The 25,776-nt window shown below is 47.3% G+C and overlaps 1 protein-coding gene across 7 annotated transcripts in view; it reads right to left on the minus strand.

The window, feature by feature from the left end:
- DNAH8 (dynein axonemal heavy chain 8) overlaps window positions 1-25,776 on the minus strand; it is a 10,041,960-nt gene that overhangs the window by 5,572,893 nt on the left and 4,443,291 nt on the right. For all 7 annotated transcript variants that reach the window (XM_078647354.1, XM_078647353.1, XM_078647356.1 and 4 more), the window contains one exon: window positions 8,475-8,674. In XM_078647354.1, coding sequence (XP_078503480.1) covers window positions 8,475-8,674 — 200 coding nt within the window. The remainder of the gene's footprint in view (window positions 1-8,474; window positions 8,675-25,776) is intronic.

Consider the following 25,776-nt stretch of genomic DNA (forward strand, 5'->3'; position numbering starts at 1 on the left):
AAACCCGCTGATAAGGGTGGGGCAGTGGTTGTCCAAACCACCCAGGCCTATGACAAAGAGTGCAGAAGACTGCTCTCTGATAATAGGAACTATCAGATCTTAATTGAAGACCCCACTGAATCATTACGAGTGCGAATAGGTGGTATGGTAGAAGAGGCTGTTGCACATGACTGGATAACCAAAAAAGAGTCTGAGTTTTTGATTCAGAATAATCCACGTATTCCCTATTTTTACACCATTCCAAAGGTGCATAAAAACCTGGACAACCCTCCAGGACGGCCCATCGTATCGGGCATATCATCAATCTTGGAACCTCTGTCCAAGTTTGCCGATGCCTTTTTGAGACCTATTGTACAAGCCACTGACACATATCTGAGAGACACAAAAGCGGTACTCCAACTATTACAAAACCAAACTTTTGACTCCACCTCTCAAATGCTCCTGAGTCTAGACGTAGAGAGCCTCTATACCAGCCTCCCACACGATGAGACCCTACAAATCATGGAGGAAGTACTGCACTCTACCAATTGGGAATACCACACTCCCAGGAGTGTAGTACTGGAATGTATTTCATTGGCCCTCACAAAAAAAATTTTCGAGTACGAGGGCACCCTCTACTGGCAGAAACATGGTACGAGTATGGGCAGCACCTTCGCCCCAAGTCTGGCGGGTTTATATGTCCATCATCTTGAATCTACCAAGATTCTGCATCCAGACAATCCACACAGGGCAAGGATTCATACCTGGCGAAGGTATATAGATGACATTCTCGTCATCTGGGAAGGAGACGAGACTACGGTGTCTGAATTCATCCTCTGGCTGAACACCCAGAATGCATTTCTTAAGTTCACACATCAGATGTCGAAAGAGAGCATGGTGTTCTTGGACTTAAACATCTATCATCAAGCGGGCATTCTAAAAACAGAGACCCACTTCAAACCGACGGCCAGGAACTGTCTCCTCAGATTTGACAGCTTTCATCCGCGTCATCTGAGGGAGAATCTACCCTATGGACAGTTCCTGCGTCTACGTCGGAACTGTAGTGACATCAACAAATACAAAACCCAGGCAAAAGACCTCAGTACAAAACTGAGACAGAGACAGTATCCGGAAACGGTGATTCAAAAAGCGATGAAAAGGGCAAGAAATAACAACCGTGAGGCCCTCCTGGAGGATAATCCAAGGAGTGAAAATAAAGGGGAAAGAACAGTATGTGTCACAACTTATAGCCCAGTTACTAACCAGGTAACTAAACTGGTCAATAAACATTGGCGCATACTAACGAGCGGAAGTCTGTCATTGGAAAAACCTCTGTTTGCACACAGAAGGGGTAGAAACTTAAGAGACATGCTTGTCCATACGAGACCGTTGCCTAAAAGAAGTGACCAGCCAAGACTACAGGGCATTCACGGCCACCATCCATGTGGCAACTGTAACAATTGTCACCTCACCAAAAAAAGCCTATCCTTGACTTTTTCGAACGGGACAAAGTGGGACCAACGAGTTTTTACAAATTGCAACAGTAAGAATGTTGTATACTTGATCACGTGTCCCTGTGGAAAAGAGTATGTGGGAATGACAACGAGACAAGTTAAAATCAGACTCAATGAGCACAAAAGTAATATCAGGTGCAAAAAACTGACAACAAAAATGTCTGCCCATTTCATTGAACACCAACACTGTGTCAATGAATTACAGTGGACGGTAATAGAACAGCTGCCCTCAGATATGGGTCTCCTGGAAAAGGAACAAAGATGGGTGTACCGTCTTGGCACTGATGTCACTGGGCTCAATGATTCCATTACTTGGAACCTCTTGAGATGAACTTCATTGGACCTTGCTCATAGAAATTCAGTCAAATGACCTCTGAGATTTCCTATTTTGGGGTGTATCTATTTATATAATCTCCTATAGGGTAAACCTTTCCTTTTTGGTTATTGCCGTTTTTTAATGATGAACAACAGGTAGCTGACGGGGCCATAACTCAGTCAGGGTTCTTAATGATTCACCCCAACACTGTATGCCTCCTGTTCCCACATAAAAACCAATGACCACTTCCAGATTGTATGGATAATCACGTTTCCATTACCCCCATTTAGCCTTTTTCTCGTACTCTCACTGGTACATTGAAAAACTTTCATTCTGTGATGTTCCGCCGTAGTGCGCATGCTCAGGATACCTCCAAGTCTCCTTTGCAGGCGTACCGACATCAGCGGCAGTGCTGCTCCTTGGCGCATGCGCGGTGACTTCACCGTTCCGCGCATGCGCAGTTTACACCAGTCCGGCTGGGGAGGCGCATGCGCAGGGTATAGCGGTGGCAGAACGCGCAACACCGGACCACTTCGGTATACCAAGTCCCTATTTGGGCGTCTTCCGGGCCTCGTTATTCAATTAACCACCAATAATGAGCTAGTGGCATAGTATAAAGAAGGGTACAAACGCGATGTACGCTCACTTCACCGGAGCCGCGTTGAAGGAAGGCAGACAACTAGTCATTGCAGTAACCGTGAGTTTTGGGTTGAAAAAGGAGCTTTGGTATGGCGCTTGGGTACTTTTGTACCTACAACAAACTAAATCCCATATATTAATGTTGTTATAGGTCTTTTTCTGAACAGAAAGGAAGGATCCCCCAATAACACGCACAGGCTCATGAGGTCTTTATTTTGAAAACTTTAAGTAAGCTGTGAAAATATCTATTTGTGTGCTCTATTTCCATCAGAGTAGAGATTTATTGCATGTTCTGTGTTTGTATATACATACATATCTGTGAGCGTCGTGTTATGTCCTGGTGTGTTGTATTTTATTTTTAATTTTTGCATTTTTTCACTCACCACAGGGTTCCACTATTTTTGGACTGACCCTGTTGTATTCTGTGAAATTGCTTTTTGGGAAGTGATTTTTCTTCTCCTTGGGCCTGTGCATCTTAGACCAAGGTGTTTATGTATGCTTTCTTTTCACAGGTTTTCATCGCCAATTGGGCGCAACAACATCAACCAACATATATAACATTGTTAGGTATATTACACATTGATGTAATCTATTTTACACTTTTACATTTACATGTGAGTAAGGGGAGGGTAAGTGCTATCCTTGTCCTGAAGAAGGAACCTCTGAGTTCCGAAACATGTTGACACCTTTCACAGTGGTTGTAATACCTTAATTTGTATTTCTTCAACCACGCTTTGCACTTTTTTAATAATACCAGCCGGGGATTTAATAAATTTGTTTTACCCACGTGCCAGGTATTTTTTAACCATTTTTTCACCTCACCTCACTCACACTTCTGTAGACACACACACCCCCTCACATAGTTCACTTTCAAGTGCTCCTGCGTATTCGCGAGTCGTAGCACGCCGCATCCCGTAGAGGGGTGCGAAGGCCCCGATGATGAAGCATGACACCAAGGGGCCTGTTGGTGTGTGAGGGGCATTTATACAACACTGTGTGTTCCCCACCTGTTGGGATCACCACCACTTTGAGTGGATTCTACTTTGTTTATTCATGTAACTAGGGAGGCCGAATCCACTGACTCTCTCTCTCCCCCCTCTTGTTAAATTTGTGTTTTTTTTCCTATAGCCATGTGTTCCTATATAGGAATTAGGATGTGGTATTGGCAACTACTTTTAGTGTCTAATTTATGTATTATGTTTTTACAAACATATAATTTTCTAGTATTTATTGCTATTTTATGTACCGTGGGACTCCCACACCGACGACGGGGAATATTCAAGCATGTGAATCTATGAAAGAAACCCCAATACTGGAGAAAATATCTTGTGAATTCACTTTTGTTTGAATGTTCATTTGAGTACATCATTATTTCGATGGAGAACTTTTATGTTTCGCATTGTTTCAAATTGTTCATAAACATTGCATTGTAGTGTACGCAGTTTTTCAAGCAAATTTAGTGCTTGATCTTTTTAGATCCATCTCCTTACCAAGTTTGAAGACACCAGGACCCCTATGAGCCTCCCTGCATCAATACCCGGGGTACCATACCCCTTGTCGCGACCAATGCTTGTTTAGTGTCCAATCCAGACTCCAACAATCTGAAGACCAACCAGCCAAATTAGGGATGTCAGCTCCGCAGAGCCCTGCACCAAGAGTGGCCCAGCGGTTCTGTTTTGTCCCCCTTTTCCGGTCCAGGACTAGAATGTGACTACCTACTACACATGAAGGCCAGTTGACTAAAAGCCTCTGCACCTGAGCTTCCCGGCAAGGGGGGCAACACTGCTCCCCCTTGCTCCCAGGTCCCTCACAAACTGAGCTACCTATTGTAAACTCCCGTAATTGTCCCCAAGTCCCCATTTGCAGCCTAATTCTAGCTGGCCCCCTCTTTGCCAGCGGTGTAGCGCACAAGGCTAGCAACCCATCCAGCACCTCTGCATCTGCGACACACCTTGGTAGGCAAAACCGAACTGCTGGCGAACTTGGGATAATGGCATCCGAATTCGTCACAACCTAAAGTGGACCCTCGAAATCCTATTGCAAATACGGGTATGCAGTAAATGTTTTTCTTTCCATTACAGCATTAAAACACACTGTTTACTAACATTGCTAAAAACTGTAAAAGTAATACCTTGAAAAGTACTTACCTAATTACGAAGTTCTTGGTGTTGAAATTTATATAAAAATACACAAGTCATTTTTCTAAATTGGTGAGGATCTCCTATATGAGTATATCCTTTATTGACTCTGCGTATGCAACAAATGCCTAAACACTCCCCTCTGATAAGCCTAAAGCTGCTCGACTATGCTTCCACAAATAGAGCATCATGGGATTGTTAAAGCAAGCCCCTGTCCACTTATAAGGGATGCATGGACTCTTTAAGTAGCATACCTTTTTTTGGTATACTATATAAAGAGCCAGCTTACTACAGTCAGTCGGAAGATGGTGTCCGGGGCCCGAAACTCTTTTCAGGGGAGCACGATGGTGCTCCCTCACTGCCAGTAGAGTGGGGGGCCCTATGGTGGTGGTGGGCCCAGAGACTGGGTTCCAGACTACCGAAGATGTAAGCTTGCTTGTGGGTTGGCATCATCAGTCCTCCAGAGCTGTGGGGAGCAGGCCCCACGTACTTTCCTGGGTTTCTTAAATCACAATGATCGTCCAGGCAACTCCTGGTCCCTGGTCCACCCCAGGGTTTTACCTGCCTGGCAGCAGAGCTCCACGCACTGCATTTTCTCCCTGGGGAAGGGAGAGTTAAAGGTCAGATCCTCATTTCTTGCATATTTTGGGCCCCATTGGACCAATTCACACAATGCTGGTCTCATTTTGCTCCTGGCAAGCCCTAACCACTTGAGCCTATTCCTCAGACTTCCTAGCATCTAAGGTGGCACACTTTGCATGGGGCAGGTACCACTGGCTCCCTGCACCAGATTTATTGTGTCCATTAGGGCTTCTCTCCTCCTGGGTGCAGAATTCTAGTTCTTCCCCCGAATGGTCCTTAGGGGGCTTGGGGGAACAACTTCCCTGGTCCTGGGGAAAGACCTAATAATCTTTGGTCCAACTGCAGGCAGTGTCCTTAGTCCAGGTGTCCATCAAGTGGGCATCAAGGATTTCCTTCTTCCAGTTGTCCATGGCTGCTGCCGTCCACTCGCAATATCCAAATCCAACAATTTTTATCTGGGGAAGAAATCTAGAAGCCAGTCACCCCTAGTTAATTGTAGGGCGCCACATCACCTCTCCATGTGTGTTCCTACACCCTGCACAGAATGCTGGGACACTTCAATAAAGTGTCACCCAGGTATAACTGGTCACATCTCCTCTTGTGGTCTCAGACGAGCCCCCTCCTGTGTTGGCTCCAGAAATCTGGGTTCCCTCCTTTTTTCAGTGAGCCTGGGCTGTCCCATTCCTTTTACAATGTGACGGCTAATTAATGTATGCAGCTTTTTATCCCCACCCCTTCCTTGTCAGGAGCTGAATGAAGCACTGGTAATTGCTCCCTTTGTGTGAGGAGGCCTCGCTCCTTCAGCTGGAGAACAATGCAACTAACTTGGTCCATTAGGAGCTGAATGAAGCACTGGTAATTGCTCCCTTTGTGTGAGGAGGCCTCGCTCCTTCAGCTGGAGAACAATGCAACTAACTTGGTCCATTAGGAGCTGAATGAAGCACTGGTAATTGCTCCCTTTGTGTGAGGAGGCCTTGCTCCTTCAGCTGGAGAACAATGCAGCTAACTTGGTCCATCAGGGCGACAAAAGGCCTGGGCTCTGATCCAGAGCTGAGACAGAGACGTATGACGATTCTGGATGACCCATAAAATGTAAATATAGCTTATTGAAACTTTTATAATCCAACTTGGCTCACATGCTTCACCCAATTTTCATATGTTGATGGACTTTGTAAGTCTAAGAAAGTGAAACTGCACTCTAAGGCAGATTTCCCCCAATCTATATAATAGAGTCAGACTGCAGACAAGAGAGTAAACCACATGGACTTTCCTTTGATTATCCACTATTATTAAAAGACCTATCCAAGGTCAATATCTAACCCTGCAACGTCTCGTCTGCACCAGACTACTTGTGCACTATTTACGGGCTGCTCATGAAGGTAGTCTCACACACGCAGCCTTTTCATGTGTGATACATGTGTGTACACATGGTCATGTGTGACCAGCCAAGTGCCTTGTTAACCTGTAACCTACATTGTGAGCATCAGTTAAACATTGACCTATGCCCCACATTTTATGGCCATTCTGTATTTTATATGCTGTTTGCTCACATCCCCTTTCCTTTGCTGATCACAAGAATAAGGAGTCTGTGCTCAAGGTCTTTAACCACAAATGCTGCTTTTCCAGCTACAAATAGCTTTGTGCAAGTCTATAACTAAACCAGACAATTAGTAATTTGCTCATGATTATGTTCTCAGCTTTCCTCCTGCAGTATCCAATATGCGCCTTGTGATAGCATACGAATGTGACTAAAGGTATGCTCATAGGAATGTTCCATGCTTACTTGTAACTTTGCAAGTGTGTCTTTCCCTTTGTACCTGCAAATAGATGTATAAATATCTGTCTGATCCTGTGCCACGCAGAAAACTCTGAGCGAAGCTAACATGTTGTGTTCTCACCACTTGAGTGGGTTTCTCTCCACTCGAGTGTATTTACAATAAATGCTGTAATTCCTTGCTCTGTGGTGGAGTCTTATCTGTTTTTAGAGTTCCTGCATCAGACGGTGGTGGTAACCCAGCAATGATAATATTTCTCTCTAACAGCCTCTTACCCTATCTGTGATGCAGAAGCCTTATCTTACAAGGCAGACACTGGCAATGAACAAGCACGGTCAGTTTACCGTGAATTTACCATGGATGAGACTCCAGTCCTGGGCTCACCCACAGCAAAAAAAACAAAGGGATCAAAAAGCAAAAAACTGGGCAGAACCCTTCTTGTTCCAAAAGACATACATACAAGTGGGCCAAATACGTACAGCACAAGAATGGAATCCCAGACCCTGAGAAAAACCATTGATGTAGGTGGAGCAAAATTACTGCCCAATCTCTCTGTGTTCCTAACCATGATTTTATGTCCGGCACTAGACAGAATCATCTACATACAACATTATTTCTTCTACAATTTGGGGACACGAGTGGGTGGTATATCAGAGGAACGTAGAGCTGAAGTATGGATAAAGGCAGTTAAGCCTGTGTAGAGTTACCAGGGGCTATCCTTCCTCTCCAGCCCATAACGCTGCTGTTTGGTGCCCTAAGAGAGAACAGCATTTCTCGTTAAGTCAACAGCTAAACCAATTTCTCACTTATGGTTTACAGCTCGCCTAGCTATAGGACATGTCTGGAAACAACCACACCACTGATCAACACAAATGTGATAAAGCCAAGTCTGGAATATGTATACCGTGGAAAAACTGCTCACATAAACGATAAGATGAATTCATTTGAGTGAGTTTGGATGACATTTAAGACTCATTAAGAAAATAACGTGTGTTCTGGGAAGTGATCCTGTTTCTGCACGTGGTGGCTGCTTCGGTACAGGGGTGGGGACAATGGGGGGAGGGGGAGTAATTGGATACAAAAAATGACCTTCTTCTGCGAAAGAAAAAATATCCAAATAATCTCGCTATAATAACACTGACTGGATGCATGCTTATAACATTAGAACATGATCTGATAATACAGCAGTATTGATACGTCACAGAATTCAGAGTTTAGGATCTCTGGTCCCTCGAAAGAAGGGGTGGATTGTCCTGGTGTGGGTGACTTCATGAAGAGTTCCCATAAAAGCAGTGCAATGGAGGCATGTCCCATCTTCTCGCAAACCAACCACGCCTAGGCTTCGAGTCTTTCAGTCACATCAGAGGCACTAGCGATAATGAGTTTATATATGTATTTTTTAGACAGTATCTAGAGGCACTGAAATCAAACTGATAAAAATAATGGCATTGTGCTATGCTTACACAGATTTTTGTACATCTCTTTTGTTCAAGATTTAAATTCGAATGTCATAAGAGCTTCATAAGATTACCTGTTATTAAGTAAAGACCCAAGCATCATTAGGCTTTCCTCCATTACTGTAATTGTTTCTGCTGCTTCAACTCCTTTGAGCAATAGCTCGCCTCTATTTTTGAAGGCTGAAAAATACAGCATTTGTGACCCCCAACTTTCAACGATCTGAGTTAATTTGGCTTCAATATCTTTTTCCTTCACAGCAGATATGCAGATGTCCTGTAAAGCACAAGAAGAGAATTCATCATTTGCCTTTGCATCAGCCTTTTCAACGACAGATAAGAGACCTATGGGAAATGTAGTCTACTCGCTAAGAGGCGTTTTTATGAAAATGTCAGGCAGTGCAGTGCAGCAAGTCACCTTGCTGTGCTGCACTGCATGGCCGGTAAAGGACATGAATGCACCACCTTTAAAGTAATACAGCGTATTCTTGCCTTTTCCCCTGCTCTGGTGCTCTTTCGGCAGCCTTACACCAATGCAGGTACCCTTGCACCATTGTGCAAGGGTGCCTGCGCTACATGTAGGATTGTTTATATGCAGAAAGGGACGCTTTCCTGCTCAAAAACAATCCTCAGAGGCTTCCTCAGAGACTTGCATTTTCTGATACTACTTGGTCAATAGGTGTGGTTTCACTAAGAAATGCACAACTGAAACTAGTTTGCCGAATTTTTATTTTTTCCTAAATCCTCTAAATGTATCTGTGAGGGTCTTGTGTTAAGTTCCCCATCCCATTGCATTAAGAAATTTAAAAGTAATAGTCAGGCCTTACAAATTTCCTAGGAAGTTTTTGCTAGATTTTCTACAAAAAAAAGTCCCAACTGTGCTAAATACAAGTCTGGCCTAGAGGATACAGTGCAGGGACTCAACCTGACCCCTTATCTAAAGTTTAGTATGCAGCGGTTAAGGACCCTCTGTAAAGCCAATAACATTGATAATGGCTCAAACCCTACAATGGCAAGCCTTCAGGACGCCCTTGCAGACTTTGAACCAGCCCAGCTGACAAGAGGTCCTGTCACCTTTGAAGAGGAGCATGACAGTGAACATGGGACTGTATTCAGTTCCTATAGGGGGACCCACCCTAGTTTAACAAGAGAGAATGAGGGCATAATCCAAAACTCTTTACCCTATCTCTAAACCTCAAATGCCCTCCCCTTCTGGGGCTACGTCATGTAACTCAAGGCACAGAGAACTAGAGAAACTGAATGAAGAAGATCAGTATATTTCAAGACTAGATAATAGAGCTGCCCTTGAATCCAAAATCCTGTCTGAGTAAAGAGAAAGGGCTGAGATAGGTCTAATGCCAATGGACGGTGACAGTAACAAAAAAATTAGGGATATGTAGGAAACCTTTGATCCTAAACACCTCAAAGGGATTGTCCCTAAATATTTGATGGTGATGATATCATAAAATGGTTTACAGCCTTTAGAAGGGATTGAAAATGAGGAACTTACACCAGAAACACTTGAGCTCACTACTGTGGGATTTACTCAAAGGAAAGTGCAGGGATATACTACTGACACTTGATGAGGAGGAAGCTGAGTCCTATGACCTCATGAAGGGTACCCTGATTAGGGGCTTTGGTCTCATAACTGAAGAGTATAGGGTCAAGTTCAGGGACACTCAATAAACCTCGAGTCAATCCTGGGTAGATTATGTTCAGTTCTTAGTCAAGACATAAGTGCCCTCATTTTCAGGGTTTATGAGGCAGACCATTGAGTCTCCTTCCTGCACTGCCCTACCCCAAAGGGAAAGGGAAGGAACATAAGTATATTGTAATAGAGAAGCACACCTATTTCACACTTTTCTAATTAACTATAGCTAGCTTAATTCTTTTCTGAAAATAAACTTTTTTGTGCTAGCGTGCTGCAGTGGAAACACGTTTGTCTCAACCGTGCCCACACTTTAACCTTCCTATCTCGAGTCCGAGAGGACTCGACCACCACGCACTGTAGCTGTGGTAATTACCCCAACAATCTCTTAAAATGTACTTATAAATGCTTTAAGTGTATCTTTATATTCCAAATCTTAGTACTTTCAACTTCGACACAAAAATATACATTTGTCATTTGAAAATCAGTCTCAGTCAGTCAATAGTCATTATTCGGCATTTGAATAACACCATAAAAGTACAGCTTTTAAAATATACAAACATTTCTTTAAAACACAACACACTTAGTCCATCAATTCATAGACATGGAGAAAATTAAAAAGACTGTTTTCTCAGTTCTTGATTCAATAACCCATATCACGTTCCCATAGTGGACCTTAGACTAATGAATATGCTACTTACCGGTATGCATCTGTTCTTGGCATGTAGGGCGGCTGACATTCATATCTATAGCATAGATCGCCGCCTAGTGTTGGGTCCGGATGATTGCACATTGTTGTCCTGGAAGAGTCTTCGAAGTATCACGAGATAGGTGGCTCCTCCCCTGGACTACAGTGCGCATGGGCATTGACTCCATCCCCAGATTGTTTTTAGCCATTGTGGCGAAGATGGAATGTAACAGTGTGAGCGATGGCCATGCTAAGAGTAAGTGTAAATTCCGCAGCTGCTACAGGCGCCGGGGAGGAGGGCGGGCGATATGAATGTCAGCAGCCCTACATGCCAAGAACAGATGCATACTGGTAAGTAGCATATTCAGTTCGAGGCATGTGGGCTGCTGAATTCATATCTATAGCATAGAATACATAGCAGTCCCTCCATCATTGGCGGCCGCCCGTGCCAGCTGCAGATGTTTGAAAAAGTGTCTTTAGAACAGCCTGCCCTACAGCTGCTTGCTGCTTGGAGTGCACATCTACACAGTAGTGTTTAGTAAATGTGTGTGGGGTAGACCATGTGGCTGCTCTACAAATGTCTTCCAAAGGGATATTACCAAGGAAAGCCATGGAGGCCCCCAACTTGCGAGTGGAGTGGGCTTTGGGGGGGACCGTTAAAGTGCGCTTTGCCTTGTGATAGCAAATCTGAATACACTTAACGATCCACCTGGCTATACCTGCTTTGGAAATGGGGTTTCCTTTGTGCTGGGCTGAAAAGGCAACAAGGAGTTGTTGTGTCTTCCTAAAATCCTTTGTCCTATCGATGTAGTACATCAAAGCTCGTTTGACATCAAGAGTGTGGAGCATTCTTTCTGCTACTGTCTCTGGGTTTTGAAAGAACGCGGGCAGCTCAATGGTCTGATTGACATGGTACTGCGAAACCACTTTAGGAAGAAATTTAGGGTTAGTGCGCAGCAACACCCTGTTGGAGTGAATTTGTATAAATGGCTCTTGTACAGTGAGCGCCTGTAGCTCACTAACACGTCGCAGAGACGTAATGGCAATGAGCAACGCCACTTTCCATGTTAAGAACTGAATCTCACAGGAATGTAGAGGCTCAAAAGGTGGGCCCATCAACCTGGTGAGGACCACATTGAGGTTCCATGCAGGAGCTGGCGGGGTCCTGGGAGGGATGCCCCGTTTAAGTCCTTCTAGGAAGGCTTTAATGGCAGGCACTCTGAAAACGGAGAGATGCTGCCTGTTTTGGAGATAAGCCGCTATGGCGGATAAGTGTATCCGAATGGAAGCATATGCTAGATTGCATTTGTAAAGATGTAACAAATAACAGATGATGTTGGGAATGGATGCATCTAGCGGGTTGATGTTGTGTTCAGTACAGTAAATGACAAACCGCTTCCATTTCGCTGCATAGCAGGTCCTGGTGGTGGGCTTTCTTGCCTCCCGTATGATATCCATGCATTCAGGAGGCAAGTCAAGGTAGCCAAACTCTAAGACTTCAGGAGCCAGATCGCCAGGTTGAGCTGTCGCGGATCTGGATGCTGAATGTCGCCACGGCTCTGCGTCAAAAGCCTGGGTGTGAGGTGCAGCCTTTGATGCGGTACCACGGAGAGTTCTAGAAACGTGGTGTACCATGGTTGGCGTGCCCAAGTTGGAGCAACCAGGATGAGTGTCATCGAGTGTTGCTTTAGCTTTCGTGCCACCAGCGGTATGAGAGGTGCTGGGGGAAAAGCGTACGCAAATCTGCCTGACCAGTTCATCCATATCGCATTGCCCTGAGACTGTGGGTGAGGGAACCTGGCGGCAAAGCTTTGGCATTTTGCGTTTTCCCTTGTGGCAAACATGTCTATCTCTGGATGACCCCACTGCTGGAAGTACGGGCGGAGTTCTGATGGATGTATCTCCCACTGGTGCATCTGGTGGCTGTACCTGCTGAGCAGATCCGCCATCTGATTGTCCTTGCCCGGGAGGTGTTCCGCCATGAGGAAGATGTTCCTCTGAATGGCCCACTTCCACATGCTCTGAGCCAGATGAGACAACTGCGGAGAGTGTGTACCTCCCTGCTTCTGTATGTAGTACATGGCTGTCATGTTGTCCGTCCGGATCAACACGACTTTGTTGCACAGATGTACTTTGAATGCCTTCAATGCCATGAAGATTGCCATCAGTTCTAGGTTGATGTGCAACTTCTGTTGCTGCGTTGTCCATAGTCCTTGCACCGTGTAGTGGAACACATGAGCTCCCCATCCCTGGAGAGATGCGTCCGTCGTCAGGATAATCTGTGGCACAGGCTCCTGGAACGGTCGGCCCTTACAAAGGTTGTGTGGATTCCACCAATGCAGAGAGCTGTATGCCCGACCGGTCACCAACACTAGGTCGTTCAACTGTCCTTGAGCCTGAGTCCACTGATGAGCCAAGCATTCTTGGAGCAGACGCATATGTAGCCTCGCGTGCGGGACTATGAAGATGCAGGAGGCCATCATGCCTATCAACTGCATGAACACTCTTGCAGGAAGCGAGTGTTGCGGTCTGAACTTTTTGGATCAGTGACTGAATGCTGTCGATCCTCACAGAATTTGGCTGAGCTGTGGCTGCCGGAGTATCGATACTCGCACCCAGATATTGCCGCACATGGGCTGACTGAAGGTGCGACTTGGGATAATTCAGTGAGAATCCCAGATCATGAAGAAGGTGAATGGTGTGGGACGTGTTGGCGGCGCACTGCTGGGCCGACTTTGCTTGGACAAGCCAGTCGTCCAGATAAGGGTAAACGTGAACGTTCTGCCTCCTGAGGTGCGCAGTTACTGTCGCCAGACATTTTGTGAACACCCTGGGCGCTGTGGTCACCCCGAAAGGTAGGACCTTGAACTGATAATGCCGACCCTGAATAGTGAACCTGAGGTATTTTCTGTGTGATGGATGCAGTGGAATGTGGAAATAGGCATCCTTGAGATCCAAGGTTGCGAGGAAGTCTCCCGGAGTGAGCAACGGGAGAACCTGCTGCAGTGTGAGCATATGAAAGTGTTCTGATAGAATGTACTGATTCAGGGGTCTGAGGTCCAGTATGGGTCTGAGGGATTCGTCCTTTTTTGGGATTAAGAAGTACAGGGAGTACATTCCCGTGCCTTCTTCCTCCACCGGCACGAGTTCGATTGCCCCTTTTTGCAGCATGACGAGTACCTCCTGCTGCAATAAGTGCAAATGCTCTGTGGACATAGGATGGTGTTTTGGTGGCATGTTGGGCGGAGTGGATGTTAACTCCAGACAATAACCGAACTGGATAAGTTTCCTGACCCACCTGTCTGTGGTGATGGATTTCCAGACGGGCAGGGACTGCTGGAGTCTCCCCCGACAGGTGTAGTATGGTCGGGGGCAGTGACAGGGCGTCACTGTTTGTTGGTGGCGGAGGAGCGGGAGTTGTTGTTTCCACGACCTCTGCCCTTGGTGCTGTTGCCCCGATAGCCGCCTCTACTCTGCTTAGTGTAAGAGGACTGCGCCCCACCTTTATTGTATTGCGTTTGCTGGGACATCTGGCCTCTGGAAACACCTCTATTGCTTGAGCGACGAAAAGTGCTGCCCCGAAACTGCTGGGACTGGAGAGCCCCCATGGATTTTGCAGTTTCGGTATCCTTTTTTATCTTTTCTAAGGTGGTATCCACCTCAGGACCAAATAACCTATCTGGGTTTACTGGCTGATTGAGGATGCTAGTTTGTATCTCCGGCTTGAAACCGGAGATTCTAAGCCAGGCCTGACGTCTCAACATGACACTGGTGTTAATGGCTCTGGCCGCGGTGTCCGCCACGTCCAGTGCACACTTAATTGAAGCGTTGGAGATAAGCTTCCCTTCCTGAATAAGCATCTCAGCTGCCTCTTTATACTGATCTGGAAGATGTTGTAACAGGGTGTCTAGCGTGTCATAGTGTGCCCTGTCATATCTGGCCAGGAGAGCCTGAGTGTTAGAGATACGGCAGATATTGGCCGCTTGAGCCGCCACCCTCTTCCCTGACGCCTCCAGCACTTTAGATTCCTTGTCTGGGGAAGGAGCATCACCAGTGGTCTGCGAGTTCACCCTCTTCCGGGCATTAGAAACGACCAGAGAGTCCAATGGCAACCGGCCTTTGATGTAGGTGGGGTCGCCAGGCGCCGGCCTATATTTCTTTTCAATCCTAGGGTTGACCACCCTGGCTCGTGTGGGTTCCTTAAAAATGTCTGCAGCATGTTTGAGAACCCCTTTCAGCATGGGGAGAGTCTTGACAATCTTTTCTGCTGAGGAAAAGGTATCAAAGAGGAAGTCCACTTCGACAGGGTCAGCATGCAGCTGGACGTCGTGGTTTTTAGCCGCCCTCTCAATTAGAGCATTAAATGCAGCCGAATCCTCAGTAGGAGAGGTCTTGACATTGTACACCTGAGGGTCCTGGGCAGTTTGCTGATCTCCTGGGTCACCTGCATCTGCCCATGAGTCATGGTGATCCTCAGGATCAGTGTTGGCAGGAAAGTTATACTCCTTGTCATCACCTTCTCCACCCTCCACATCCGAATAAGTGGGTGAGGGTGTAGCCACTCGTGGAGTCCGTGGAGCAAGAGGCTCCACCAGAACTGGGGATTCCGCAGCAGGCTTCTTGCGCTTCAAAGGAATCGTGTAGGACTCTAAAGGCTGGGTTGCCGTGATCTTCCTCTTGTAGAGGGTGAGTTTCCCGGTGTCGGCGTCGATATAGTGTTCCGACTGCTCCTCCACCGAGGGTTGTCGAGGTTTCAAGCTCCCAAGCGGCTGAGAAGGCTTCGGCGCCATAGGCACTGGGACGGGCGCTTCGGTGACCGACAGTGGTGCGAAGGCCTTTGGTGCTACCTTCGGCAGCAACATAAACAGGAGTGGCGTCGAAGACTTTGGCGTTGTGGCAGCTGGCTTCGCGGTGTAAGCATCCTTCGGTGCGGCCGCGGAAGCCTTGTTCCTGATGCGTTGTAGAGAATCCGACACCTGCTTCGTAAAGGAAGCGGACGGTTTCATCGACCCGAAAGACGTCTTCGGTCCACCAGCGAGTGAAGACTCGAGCGTCGATGCCTTGTTTTTATCCGGCCGAGGTACAGGATCAGCCCTTTTCGGCGCGCTGTGCCCTCCTTCCGTGCCGACGGCCTTCGGCGCCGACGTTTTCATGTCGGTGGCCTTGAGTACTGGGTGCGGTGCCCCAGTCTTCGGTTCGACGCCCTTGGCTGATTTTGGTTCGACGGCCTTGACCGACTTTAACTCTGCGCCCTTGACCGACTTCGGCTCGGCGCCCTTGGTCGACTTCCCCGAGTCGACAGCCTTCTTCGGCTTCGGCTGCCCCGATGTGTCTGAAGACGAGGAGGAGGCCGGAGGGACAGACGTCTTCTGTTTCGACGGTGTCTCTATTACTTTAGTTTTCGTCGACACCGAAGGTTTCGGTTTCGTTTTGACCAACGTCGGCTTCGCAGAAGTGTCCGTAGCCGGGCCTGTAGGCGAGGCCGTGGATCTGGGTGGAAGGTCTTGGGTAAGGCCGTGTGGCGATCCCTCGACCTGAGCCGTAGTTGTGAGAAGTTGGCCTGATATATGATGCTCACTAGTTCTAGTGATCACCTTGTATCAATCCAAACAACCCTTATGGTGATTGGTTGTAAAGTCAACCGTACAGACCAGCTATCCTAGTAGCGTGGACAAAAGCAGTCTTTTAGGTTAATCTCTTTTGGCATGTGAAGCCAGCTGTTTTACCATAGTATAACCCCTTGAATACCAAATGAAAAGACACCACACAGGTTGTTATGAAAATAAACAGTCTATTTATTAATAACAACACCTCTGAACTCTTTATGAGATCAGAGGGCTAAGCACATGACAATACTAAAAAGGAAATACGAGTTCGCACAATAGTTACACAAGTGCCTTAGGGGCACGACAAACCATATACTCAAAACAATGGAATGCGAGGAAAGAAAGTACTGTAAGAAGATCCAGAGGCTGGAGGATCGGTGGGACTACGCTACGAACTAGGTAAGTAAGGAGCAGGAGGCCCACGGACTCACATGCAGAGTGGGAACTCTCACGCGGGATGCGTACCAACGTCTATGGATGCAACAGTTTACAAAGTTACGGATTCCGGACGAACCCGGCTGGATGGAGGGAAAACAACAGTGGACCTGGACACTAGGAGAGTGAACACAGACTTCAGGACCTAGAAGCTTTAGTTACCTAACCCACAGGCTGCGGGTGCATAGGGCTGAAGTAGTGTCGGGTTTGCTGCGTTGATCCCGGTGATGCCTGAAACAAGAAGTTGCTGGCAGGCTGCCAGATGGAGGAGTCCGGTGGTTCCAAGGATGGAACTAAGAAGAAGGAAGTCCTGAAAAGGAAGGGGACAGAGTCTTGTTCACTAGCCAGTGACGGTGCTGGAACCAGGAGGGAACCAGGAGCTGTCGCCGCGTTCAGGTGAAGGAGGGATCGCTTCTCTCGTAACTGCGCGGACCAGGAGCTGCTCTTCATGACCAGGCTGGAGGCACGAGCTGTCTCACGTAGTCTGCTGCTGTTGGCGGTGTCGGATCGTCAATCTGGACAACAGGCCTTGGCTAATGCAAGCCACGCGGTGGAACAAAGATGGCGTCTGGTGCGGACCAGGAGGGTCCGGGGTGCTCCTCTTTTACAAGGAAGCAAGGGCCAGTCTGGGGGACCAGACTAGCAGAGTCGAATTCTTCGGGTCGTCGTCTCAGAGGGCACAAGCCAGCCGGCAAGTGACCAGACAACAGGAAGTGCAGCAACCAGGCAAAAGGGCCCCACGCAGGTCACGGGGATGCTGGGGGGGCTGGTCTTTGGGGCAGGAGCTGCGTCGGTGTGGGGCTTCTCAGTCCCCAATGCACTCACTTGAGGAACCCTCAGGGGTCGTGCAGGAAGCGCTGTGCAGGTTTCTTCAAGATGGCCGTCTCCACGTTGCTCGTCGTACCCACGGGTCCCAGCTGTGCTGTGGATGTGGGTAGAGGTCAGAGAGGTCTGGAGGTCCGGGTCTTGTCGAGCTGGGTCGTCGGATTCCGGGATGGAAGGACGTTTCAGCAAACCGCACAGGAGCTTGATGGTGCCTGCGAAGCAGGATGGTCACTCCCTGACCATAGGGGAGATTCTTCAGTCTTCTGATGGATCAGGAGGTCGAAGGTCAAGAGTTTCTCCGTGGAAGGTTGTCAAGATTAATCTAACTTGGAATGGGACCAGCTCCTACCTTTATCCGGCTAAAGGGGGCTGCACTACGACTAGGTCCCTCCCCTGGGTGGGACCAGGAAGGGGGGTGGCTACACCCCCTTTCCTTTGTCCAGTTTCCCGCCAGAGCTGGGGCTGGAGTGCCCCAGCAACTGGTTGGAACCGGTGTATGCACAGGGCACCTTGTGTGCCCCAGGCATGTCTCATTCCTTTCAGCCTGGCCCTACCTAATACACAAAATCCTGTCTGGGGTGGTGCTAGCACCTCCCAAGGCAGGAAACCCTTTGTCCAAGCCACCCTCGCTGGAAGGACTCCCAGCAGCAGGAGGTCAGACTTGTGTCTGTGGTGGCAGCATCCATTTTGTGATGCTGAGGCTCGAGTTAACTTTAACCGGGGTTTACAGTTGCATACATGTCGTGTCCCTCTAGAAGGGTGGAATGCTACCCCCGTCGCCAGAATTGGCGAGGGGGTAGTATTCCAATTTGTATGACACCTTACTCGACATGTTTTGATAATGTTATACCAGAGTTAGCATTTAACCGCGAGGATTATAATGCACTTAAGAGTATATGGTATAGCGTTATCATGGAGTGGAAGGAGGCCATGGTCAAGCCTATCAGGAAAAACACCGCCATCCCCTGGTCAGATATGACCAATCTGAGGCCAATCTCCCTTCTGCCGTTCATCGGCAAACTGACGGAGAAACACGTCAATCACCATCTTTCCACCTTCATTGAGCAGACCGGCAGCCTAGACCATTCTCAGTCCGGGTTCAGGCCTAGGCATAGTACCGAGACTGCCCTCCTCTCCGTCACGGATGCCATACGCCTGTCCCTGGACAGAGGGCTGTCAGTGGTGTTGGTGCTGTTGGACTTGTCCGCAGCATTCGACACCATATCCCACGCCATTCTCCTCACCAGATTAAAGGAGATAGGCATTGACAGATCTGCCTTGGCGTGGCTCACCAGCTTTCTCTCAGAGCGTACTCAGAAGGTGAATATGGGCTCCTTTAGCTCCACCTCTGCCAGTATCATCAGAGGAGTCCCGCAGGGCTCCTGTCTTAGCCCTACGTTGTTTAACGTATATGTCTCCTCTTTGGCCAACATGACGAGGTCCTTCGGGTTTATGCCTATCTCCTACGCTGACGATACGCAGTTGCTGTTTACTTTTAAGACCTTCACCCCGGAGATAAGACAAGCTTTCTCCAACGGCATGACTGCAATCGCCAGCTGGATGGCCAAGAACTTTCTACAGTGTAATGTGGGAAAGTCTGAGGTCATGTTATTCGGGGAGGCAAGAATCCTGTGGACCCCCGACTGGTGGCCCTCCAGCTTGGGCCAGGCCCGCTCCCTAAACAGGTAGTAAAAAACCTGGGGGTTCGTCTAGACCATGATCTTACCCTTTTTCATCATGCCAGCACCACTGCAGGGTCCTGCTTCCACATTATTGGCCTCCTTCGGAAGGTGTTCCCCCTTCTACCAGACAACACTCGGAAGACCCTGGTCCAGGCCCTCGTTCTGAGCCGCCTGGACTATTGTAATGGCCTACTTTTAGCAGCCAATGAAGGAGTGCTCAATAAACTGCAGGTGGTGCAGAACACCGCGGCACGGCTGGTAACTAACACCCCCCCCAGAACGCCGTCCCTCCCCCTCCTCAAGGCCCTTCACTGGCTTCCCATCCGGAAACGGGTGGAATTCAAGATTTGCTGTGTGATACACAAGAGTCTACACAATCTGGGACCCCACTACTTGGCGGATAAATTTGTTTATCACCGTCCATCCCGCATTCTTAGGTCCAGCAACCAACTGTTACTTCAGGTTCCCAGACATTACAAGACCAGACAGGGAGGCCGCGCCCTCTCCATCATGGGCCCACGTCTATGGAACAACCTCCCCCTCTCCCTTAGAGAATGCCCGAGTCACTCAGCTTTCAGGAAATGCCTAAAGACAGCACTATTCTAGGAGGAGTCTTCTCGACCTGTCCACCTCACAGCTCCGCGCGGAGATACACCTTCGGGTGTGATGCCGGCGCGTTACAAGCCCATAAATAAATAAATAAATAAATGGAACAGCTATTAGGACTTGGTTCTGCAAGCTGCAAACGGGCTCAGCTCATGCCAGAGCACCATCTCACATAATTCCAAGCACTCTGCCTTCAGGATTGACAAGGCCTGCCATAGGAGTGACTGACAGGAATATATGTGTCCATTTTAGGGTTAGATATAGGAATACTATATCTAAAGCAAAGGGTGTTTACACCACCTTACCCCAGCTGTCGTGCAGCCAGTTGTGTCAGATTTGTGTGGCCAGCCAGGGGTGGCATAATACATGCTGCAGCCCCTGGTAGGCCCTGGGTACACCTATGCCCTGGATACCTAAGGTATACTGTACAGGGACTGATAAGGTGGCCCAGTACCAATTGGTAAATGCACCTAAGGTACCTGCTTGTCAATTTAGAGAGAGAACAGCTAGGCTGTGGGTCTGATTAGCGGGCCCACAGCCAGGGAAAGTCGTAAACCAGTGAAGCAAAAAGCAAAAATCTGGGGTGGCCATGGGATTGCAGACCCCACTCTCCTACAGTAGTAATTGTTCGTTCGGGGCTTAGCTCTTCACATGAGCTATCTTCCGTGGCCCCATAGGCCTCATTGCCATCTCCTACCTCGTCGACGACTTCTTCTGCCTCGACCACCTCGACGTCCGCGTCGTATTCAAAGTCGATCTCCTCCGCCGGGGGGGAAATCTGCATCTGAACTTCCTGTTCGTCTGCTTCTTAGTTGGCTTCATCGTGGTCCGGCGACAGGCACTTGTTGCACACAGGGTGGACGTCGATGTGTGGGTACTTAGATCCGCACACGGGACATTTCTTGAACGGACTCCGTTCCATGATGTCGTCGAAAGTCATGCTGCGTCGACTGGGCCTCGAGCACCGAAGAGTCACGCGACTCCTCTGGACGTCCGACTCGGGAACTGAGCCGGAACAGATCAGGGCACCGACCGCAAAACAATACCGATGGTATAGGAAAAGGCCTTCAGGCCTTAAGAAAGTCTATATCGATTCCGAACTGGAGATGTGGAATATACATCCGAACCCAATGGCGGATAAAAACAATCTGGGGATGTAGTCGATGCCCATGCGCACTGTAGTCCAGGGGAGGAGCCAACTATCTCGTGATACTTCGAAGACTCTTCCAGGACAACAATGTGCAATCATCCGGACCCAACACTAGGCGGCGATCTATGCTATAGATATGAATTCAGCAGCCCACATGCCTCGAACCTAAGGTTCTTAAAAAATTTGTTACACAGAATAAGGTCAGGGAATCTCTAGACATTTAAAAAAAAACAAGGGTATCTCTTGCCGAATTAAAATTAGCCTTTTTTAAAAGATCAATTAAAAAATGGTGACTGGGCATTAAGTAAAATGGGCATAATAATACAAAATGAAGGGTATCCTGCAGGAATCGACGATCGCAGCCGCAGGGACACTTTGACTCAACTGAATCAGTAAAGCCCATGGGGTCGGCTAGTAAATGGTGAAATAAGTTGAGTCTAAAACGCGTTAATAAAAACCTATCATGAGGATTATATACAAGGGCAAGATAGGGCTCTAACCCACTACAGGATCTTACTCTTGCATGCGCCTGAACGGTCTGCATGTTATTTGCGTGAGCTTCCCGCAAAATAGCTTTGTGTTTGACAAGTTTCTCATTCACTCTTGCTTGATCCAGTTTAATGATACTTTGTGGGTTTGAAAACAGGTTTCCACAACCAATACCCCCAAGGCCCCTTTTCACGTATTTCAACCAGGGAATGGACAAACCTTTCTCCCTGACGATGCAATCTAGAATTATTTGCTGGGTTAAGTTGGCTTCCTGGTTTACCCATAATTTTAACCAGGCCACCAATGGCCTATTTCTTGTTCTGTCTTCCAAGTACTTACAGCCTAGTTCCTCATGTACTATGTGGGATGATACGCTTTGAGGAACTTTTAAAAGCCTCCTCAAATGTTTATTTTCCTGTATTTGCAGTTTGTCTACATTCGCCATCCCCCACAGTTCAGCCCCATATACAGCTTTAGCAACAGAGATCAAGTTGTACATAGTCATCATTTGTTCGGGTGACCAACGTCCCAATCGGTGACCAAAATTCATGATCGCTCCAGAACTAGCTGCTAGCTTATTTCTGTGCCCCTCAATCAAAGGTTTAAAAATCAGATTTCTGTCAAATAAAATGCCCAAATATAAAAAAGTCTGGGCTTTAGCCAGACTTGTAGAACCTATTCTGTAGTTAAAATCTTTCCCATTTTGTTTTGGGCCCACCTCCATGACATATGATTTTGTCATGTTTGCGGATAGATCTAAACTACTCATGAACTCGACGAACCCATCAATCAGCCACTGCAGACCCATTGGCGTGCGCGCCAACAGGACTGCATCGTCTGCGTAAAGCAGGACAGGCACTGGTCTATTTCCTATTCTGGGGGAGTCCACTTTTAAGTTAATTAAAAAACGTTTAAGGCCATTAATAAAAATAGAAAAAAGAAAGGGTGCTAATATACAACCTTGCCTAACCCCACTTGTGCATTTAAAAGGCTCGATCAGACCTCCCTCCAGGTTGTACCTCACTTTTGCAATGGTGTTCTGATGGAGGGCTCTCAAGATGTGAATGAGACCAGCAACAGCGCCGAGGCCCGACAATATAGTCCACAGCTTCGATCGATTTACACAGTCGAATGCCGCAGCCAGGTCCATAAGGGCTAAATATATTTTCTCATTACTGGCCACTGTATACATTGTGACCAATAAATATAAATTTAGGCACTGGTCTATCGTGGATCTGCCGTCCCGAAAACCATACTGTACTTCAGTTAAAATACAGTTTTCTTCTTCCCAACTCATGAGGCGGTTCAGGATAGCCCAACCCATTACCTTGGCTGTTACGTCTATCAAGGAAATGGGCCTATAACATTTGAGGGTTATCCCTACAACCTTTCTTAAAAATTGGGACTATTATAGCAGTCGAACATGAGCGGGGTAGACCTGAGGCAATAGCGGCATTAATTACTCTTGTCAATACCGGGCCCCATAATTCTATCTTGCTTAAAAAGAGGTCCGGCGGGATCCCATCTGGGCCAGGAGCTTTGTTACGGGTAAGGCCCTTAATACCCCCCTCAATCTCTTTTAGGGTAAAAGTGTTCGTCTCTGCGCTCAACCTATGGGCATCCTACTCTCCTTCCATCTGGGTGCCTCTGTTGTATAGACTACCAAAATGCTCAAACCATTGCTCGGGCAGTACAGTAGACGCTATACAAGGGCTGTTCCCTTCTTGAAAGCAGGGTCTATTAATTATTGACCAGAACCCAGAAAGATCCCTTTTTTCTGCTACCTCACGTCTTAATTTGTAGGTTTTTTTTCCGACGCCTAACTTCTTGTTTATATTGCAGTCTGCAGCGGATGATCTTTAGGCCATCTCTAGGTTTTTGTTTTAGTACAGCTCTAAGCTTACTCTGGGCTGAAGAGCATCCTTTGTCAAACCATTTAGGCTTAGTTGATGCCTTGCATTCCTCGTCACATGCAATAGGCTGTTTACTAATCGTCCTATACCCTCAAAAGCCTCAACCAGTGGAGGCCCGCTAATGTCCAAATTAAAACATACTTCCAAATACTTTGAACCCTTTACCACTAGTGAGTTATAAAAGATTTCCCCATCCAGTTTTGCCCATTTTAAACGTCTGCCCTGGTCAGTGACCGTCTCCCTAACATCTGTTACTCTCCTCTTTGTTTCTCTATTCGCCCGCGACATTATCATTGTCACAGTGAGGGGGTTATGGTCACTGAAACCACTACACTCAATATTAAATTCTAATATTCTTTGTTTTATCGAGTGAGACACAATTACAAAGTCAATGTAAGAGCTACACCCTCTTCCCTTAAAGGTGGGGTTAACCTCACTTTCTGTGTTAAGAGGTATGAGGTCCATTCAGTGTACCAAATTAAAGTTTGTCATCATTGTATTAAATTTGATCAACTCTATTGTGTGGTTGAAGTGGGCACCCACCTCCATGTTGCAGGAAGAACAGTTATCTGTAAAGGGTATCAACTGTGGACATAGATGGCAATTAAAATCCCCTGCAATTAAAATTTGTGGGGCTAGGACATCTTTCATCTTCTCTATCTGTGTGCCTAGGCGATCTTCCAACTCTTCCAGTCTACACCCCCCTGCATTATAAAAATGTACAATAATTAAGTTAAGATCCCTTGTTTTCAGCTGTACTGCCAACATGCAGTCTGACTTCCAGTTGAGATCCTTCCACGTTCCTTCTACCGTCAGACGGATCCAAAGGAGAAGACCACCTCTCGCTCTCCCTGCTCTGGATCTGGCCGCTGGGATACCGAACTGTTTATAGCCCTCCAGATTAAAGTTAGTTGGGTTCCCTTCCCAAGTCTCTTGGGCACAAATTACATTGTATCTGTTTACATATTCCAACCATTCATTATTTTCAAATTTGGCTGAAAGTCCCGCCACGTTCCAGGACAGTAGTTCAAGGGTATTCCACTCACTTAGCTTTACTGATCCTTTGACTAGATAAGAGCCTCTGGCGGTTTCCACTATGGGTATTGATTCTGATGAGACAATACCCACCCCGTTGCCGCCTTTCTGAGTTTGCAGTCAATCACAGTCCGACAGACCGGACCAGGCATCAAACCTGTTTTGTAACCTTATATTCCGTGGGGTATAATGATTCAGTACCTCACTTCCTGTTGCATTTCCCATTGTGAGGTCTGCTCTGGTGCGTAGAAATACATAAGGGGGAGGGCTTGGATTCTGGACCTAAGATCTTTTTGTGCCCAATTACATATATATTCAACACATCTTGTGTCCCTAAAATTAATAATAATACAATCCCCCCCTGCTGACTTTGCCTGCCTGCCCACCCAGTTAACTCTTCTGACCAGTAGTATCTCTGCACATATATGGACTGGTAGAGGCCGATTTTTGTTAAGCCAATAGGTACATTTATTTTTTAGCTCCACATATGTTTCCCTCTTTCCCTGTTCTAACGGTGGCACCCCAGCTAACATTACCACCTAGGGGGCTGAGGCTGGAGGGAGGTCTATTGTGTGCGGGTTAGGTGTAGTACGGGGTATATGTGGTTTTAGCACCGGTTGAAGTTGTGCTACAAAGTTACTCGCCCCCCCGTTCCTTCCCTGCCTGCTTGGTCAGATTGAAGAGCCCCTGCTGGGTTAATCCGCGGGCCCGTTACACTGGCTGGCGAAAGATTATTTACTGCAGAAGTATGACTGCCAATTGAGGGAACCGCAAGGTTTAATGGGACTTTAGAATTAATGTTAGTGCGCTCAGTACTTTGCCCTGTCCCTTTTGGCTCTTTACAATGTGAGTGGCCAGCCTGCTTATCCCTTATTTGTGCTGATGCAAGCAAAAGTTCCATGCACACCAGTCTCGATTCCATCCGGTCCAGTCTATCATGTATCGGATGGATTGTCCTTTTAACAATACTCTCCAATCTTTTGCAAAAAGAAGAGTCTGGGTCACCCGCTGCTTCTCCCACTTTGTTTGGAAAATCATTAGCTCCTTCATTTGCCGGTTCCAAATTATGCGGGTATAATGAGGAGCTAGCTTTGGGCTCCGCATCCTTAGCTTTTTTTGCCTTTCTTCCTATTTCTTGTGTTCGCACCTCTGTGTGTTTCCTTTTTGATGATCACAGGCTCTGCAATGTCTGTGCCATCCCTGTTTTGGCACTTCTGGCTGATCTGGTCTTTACATTAGGTGATGGGTGCCTCTTGGGATGGTTGATCCTAGTTGGCCCGGTTGTTACAGCATTTACAGCTG

The sequence above is a fragment of the Lissotriton helveticus genome, chromosome 6 (genome assembly GCF_964261635.1).
Source record: "Lissotriton helveticus chromosome 6, aLisHel1.1, whole genome shotgun sequence".
NCBI lineage: Eukaryota > Metazoa > Chordata > Amphibia > Caudata > Salamandridae > Lissotriton > Lissotriton helveticus.